The sequence below is a fragment of the Mastomys coucha genome, unplaced genomic scaffold (genome assembly GCF_008632895.1).
Source record: "Mastomys coucha isolate ucsf_1 unplaced genomic scaffold, UCSF_Mcou_1 pScaffold14, whole genome shotgun sequence".
Taxonomy (NCBI): domain Eukaryota; kingdom Metazoa; phylum Chordata; class Mammalia; order Rodentia; family Muridae; genus Mastomys; species Mastomys coucha.
The window spans coordinates 80,310,162-80,314,451 of record NW_022196896.1 but is presented as its reverse complement, the minus strand read 5'-3'; the positions used below and the strand labels follow the sequence as shown (position 1 = coordinate 80,314,451).

General features: G+C 40.9%; 1 protein-coding gene across 7 annotated transcripts in view; it reads left to right on the top strand.

Annotated features, from left to right (window-relative positions):
* Window positions 1-4,290, top strand: part of Hecw2 (HECT, C2 and WW domain containing E3 ubiquitin protein ligase 2) — a 382,291-nt gene that overhangs the window by 267,106 nt on the left and 110,895 nt on the right. For all 7 annotated transcript variants that reach the window (XM_031367485.1, XM_031367488.1, XM_031367483.1 and 4 more), the window contains 2 exons: window positions 3,100-3,250; window positions 3,860-3,963. In XM_031367485.1, the coding sequence (XP_031223345.1) occupies window positions 3,100-3,250; window positions 3,860-3,963 (255 nt within the window). The remainder of the gene's footprint in view (window positions 1-3,099; window positions 3,251-3,859; window positions 3,964-4,290) is intronic.

Here is a 4,290-nt window from a genome sequence, read left to right as displayed (position 1 = left end):
AACCTCATTACTACCATGTATTTGTTTATGTGGGGAAATCTTATGTGGAACACCAGTGTGCAGTGTCATATCATTTAGAGCTAAAATGAGGGTAGAGAGCAGTTCTGGAGATCCACCGTAAATATATAAGGTTTAAGGAATTCCAGCTGGGTTTGGAACTTGTGGCCTATTTATATAAGACGCACGGATGATGTTAAGATGTTATTAGATCTTTTCTGAACCTGATGTAATAAAACTGGCATTGTTTAATAGATGTGTTGACTTTTAGAAAAAAATGTTTGGTTCTGTCCCCTAGTTTTCTACTGAGATGGTGATGCATTGAGACATAGTAGCTTTCTGAAAGTCTCACAGCAAAAGTGTAACTAAGCTAGAAACCAGACCTCTTACCATCCAGGGTTATGTACAGACACCCTGAGGCCTACCCCAGCACATTCTTCTCTATCATTTTCCATCCTGATGGTGCTCACTTTAGGTTATACTGTGGCAGGAGAAGAAAGTAGGGATCCAGATCCTGTCTTCTAACTCTGCCTATCACTATTTAGTGGCATCCATCTGAAAGAAACTATGATGGTGTGAAATGAGTGCTCCTATCCATTCATATGTGAAGAACAAACCAGGTCTACTAGAAAGACAGTCAAGAGGTTATACCTTTCAAAGTAACCATGGTCTCAATGAAGAATGCCAAGGGCCTAACAGCCTTTCCTAACCCAGTGCCAAACACCCACTTGAAGTCGGCATTATTGCTGAGATGTGCTATCTGATATCAATAGCCTTCAAAGTACATTTACTATCCTGGATTCTTAGAGAGCAAATCTGTGGTTCTGGCTTCTTATTCTTCCTATTACATTAAAAAAAAAAAATGTCTTTAATGAATGATAGGTTAGGGTTATCCCTGGTCTTTGTGGAAGGCAAATAAAAGGATTTTTATAGAATTATATCACTTAAAATCATTTGTTCTCTCATTACACGGTTTGTGAAAGACACACTAGTAATTGTATTTGGGGGAGTCCTTCCAGATCTCTCCATTTTGCTGCCCATATAAGCTGTTAAGCAGGCTACACGCACATCTCCTTAGGTAAATCTTTATTTAGTTATTTCCAAGGAAACAATTCCATCTCTGAAGGCTTTGGGGGTTTTTGGACCTTTCTTTTGTCAGGGAGTGGAAAGTATGCAGCAGTGTGTTTTCTTTCTGCTTCAACTGCCAGAGCTTAGAGCCAATTCTTAGGAACGACCTTATCATGGAAGCTTGGCTGGTTCCTTCTGATTCCTTCACTTGCTTTTCTGTTCCTTTTTAATCTCTGACCTATTCTGCTTTTTTTTTTTTTTTTTTTTTTTTTTTTTTTTTGAGAGCTACTATAAACAGACTCGGGGAAAACTTTGCTACCTGCTTTCATGTGTTTGTCTTGACATGCTCTTGATAGATAAATTATCCCAACACTAATAAGATAGAAATGAGATGGAACAATTGGCTCTTGAGCTATTTGGGATAAGCAAGTGTCCAAGGAGCCAAACAAAACTTCAGAGCAGATCAAAAGGGGTTGGAAAATTTGTGTGTCACACTGAGCATGAGATGAGTCCTTTCAGAATTGTCCTTTTGCTTAAATTGTAGCTGTGCCCAAAGAGTTCAGATGTATAAGCAGCCTGTCTTACCTTGGACCGTGGGTGGCATTTAGAGGGTGTCTGTATGGTGCTTTATCTCTGCTCAGCTTTTCTTTCTCTTGGCAGTTGTGACAATGGGCCATGGTCAGTATAAGATGCTTCTCCACCCACAGCGAAAGCAATGGCCTTTACTAGTGGCCTTGCGCAGGTGGGCCTACAGTGCAGGGCTTTGCAGGCCTAAGGACTTGGTTGAGATATTTGTTCCACTCACTTCTGGCATGAATATCACAGGTAGTGAGAACTGTGCCTTCCTTGTGGGCTCCTGCCTAGCTCCAGGGAGTCTGTTGATGAGTTTTGTGATCACAGGGAAATCTGAGCTAATTGTACTTTTCTGGAGAAAAGTGTTAATTAATTTCCTCAGAGATATATAGATATAGAAAGATTTTTCCTGAATTAAAAAAAAAAATAGGTCTCTGGTATATTTGTGTTTACTGTATAGTCCTCCTCCTAGTGGTAATACATTCTGAAAATCTGTCCTGTTGAAAAGATCAGCTTATGCTCTGTCAATTTAAACAGGGAGTGGCCATTTGATCACAGGAGCAGGGTGCCTGATTCCGAAGACACGACCTGCCCTCTGATTTTACTGAACATACAGTTATACATTGGTTTCCAGAGACCAATACACTTACTGTGCTACTCAATATACAATTCAGGAATCTTCCTAATTACTAATTAATTAGTAACTTTTCTTGCCAGGAGAGCGCAGATTGAAATGTGTGGCTAATGATGCTGGTTGATCACTTTGAAGTATGTAGATGGCTATCTAGCTACTTTCCTTCTAAAACATACATTTATCACTATTGTAACATACATTTATCACTATTGTGTTTAAACATGCATGTGGAAATTTCTTCTAAGTGATGAGGGAAAGGACGGAGTTAAAGAAGGAAGAAAAAGATAAAATCTGGGTGAAAAAATAAATACCATTTTTATGTGAAACTCTGAAAAATATTATGACAACAATTACATGTACTTTTGCAGTCTGTGCTTACACATGGAGGGTAGGGATGGTGGAAGAGTCTTTTTTTACTTTTTATTTATGTATCTTTTTGGGTTTTTTGAGACAGGGTTTCTCTGTGTAGCCCTGGCTGTCCTGGAACTCACTCTGTAGACCAGGCTGGCCTCGAACTCAGAAATCCACCTGTCTCTGCCTCCCAAGTGCTGTGATTAAAGGTGTGCGCCACCACCGCCCATTTAGAAATTCTTTTTTTTAAAAAAAAAAAAAAAGAATGTTGTATCATACCTGCTGCAGAGACTTAATAACTAGTAACAACAGTTTCCCAGGTGTACTGGAGAGGAAGCTAGGCTACGCAGCGAGGTCTATGTTATTAGCCACAAATTATAGCGTGTGAGAGAGAGAAAACCTGTGCTGAACTTAATGAACCACCTTTCTGGCCCAGCTCCTCCTCCTTACCCTCTTGGTGCCTTCCTGCTCTTTAGACTGGGAGGCACGGATTGACAGCCACGGCAGGATCTTCTACGTGGACCATGTAAACAGAACCACAACGTGGCAGCGGCCCACTGCTCCCCCTGCCCCGCAGGTCCTGCAGAGATCTAACTCCATACAGCAAATGGAGCAGCTGAACCGGCGGTGAGCACTCTCGATCCACGTTACTTCTCTCTTCTGTGGTTGGGCTTTTGCATGTGCAGCATAGAAGACTTGGCGTTTGTTCCAGCTTTAATGTTCTCTCACTTAGCTAAATCTGGACTTCTCTCGAAAGCAAAAATAAAGCATAAGCGTATATACACGCTTGCATTGCTGGGAAACTACAGAGGAAGTAATCTTAATAATTCCTGTAGTCAGCCAAAAGCATTGGATCTTAGTAAGGCAGACATACACATCTGGGATTTGATGCCAAACTTCTGACCTTTTTAATCTTCCCTTACAATGCAGTTTTATTCACCTGACCTGTTCAGTGCAATCATTCTTTGTCAAAAACTAGTTGCTGTAGAACATAAACCTGTTCTTTCCCTCATTATAGATGGTTTTTCTTTGGTTAAGGGACACAGTTGTTCTGTTTTATTAGGTTGTCAGGAATATTAAAAATGGTGGAGGGTAGAGCTTCAGTGCACTGCCATTTACAGGTAGCTCTTAAGGATAGGACCCTGGGAGGCAGCAGTTGAGGCCGGAGGCCTGGAACTTCTGGGCTCTAGGGCGGCTTCAGGAGGTTGGCATGTAACCCCAGGTTTATGCTGTTAGTTATCAGAGCATCCGCAGAACCATGACCAATGAGAGGCCTGAGGAAAATACCAGTGCTATCGATGGGGCAGGGGAAGAGGCCGACTTTCACCAAGCCAGCGCAGGTAAGATGGCGCCTTCAGCTGGAATCCCATAAACGTAGCAGAAGAACCAAGATTTCTAAGAAACAAGCTGGTTTTTTAGAGAATGGCACTTTTCCTAAGATCTGAGAAACAAAGTTTTTTTAAAAAATCAAAATTCAACACAAGTCTTTCTAAACACTTAACCTTTTATGAGTTCTGGGGAGAATTATCACAAAACCAAATATGTCACCATAGTCCCTGAGTCTGTGTCAAAGTGGAACAAGAGTCTGGCCATTTTTAAGAAGCTATAGAAGCATTAACAATGTTGACAACAACTAAAAATGATATCCAATATCATTTTAGTGTCAT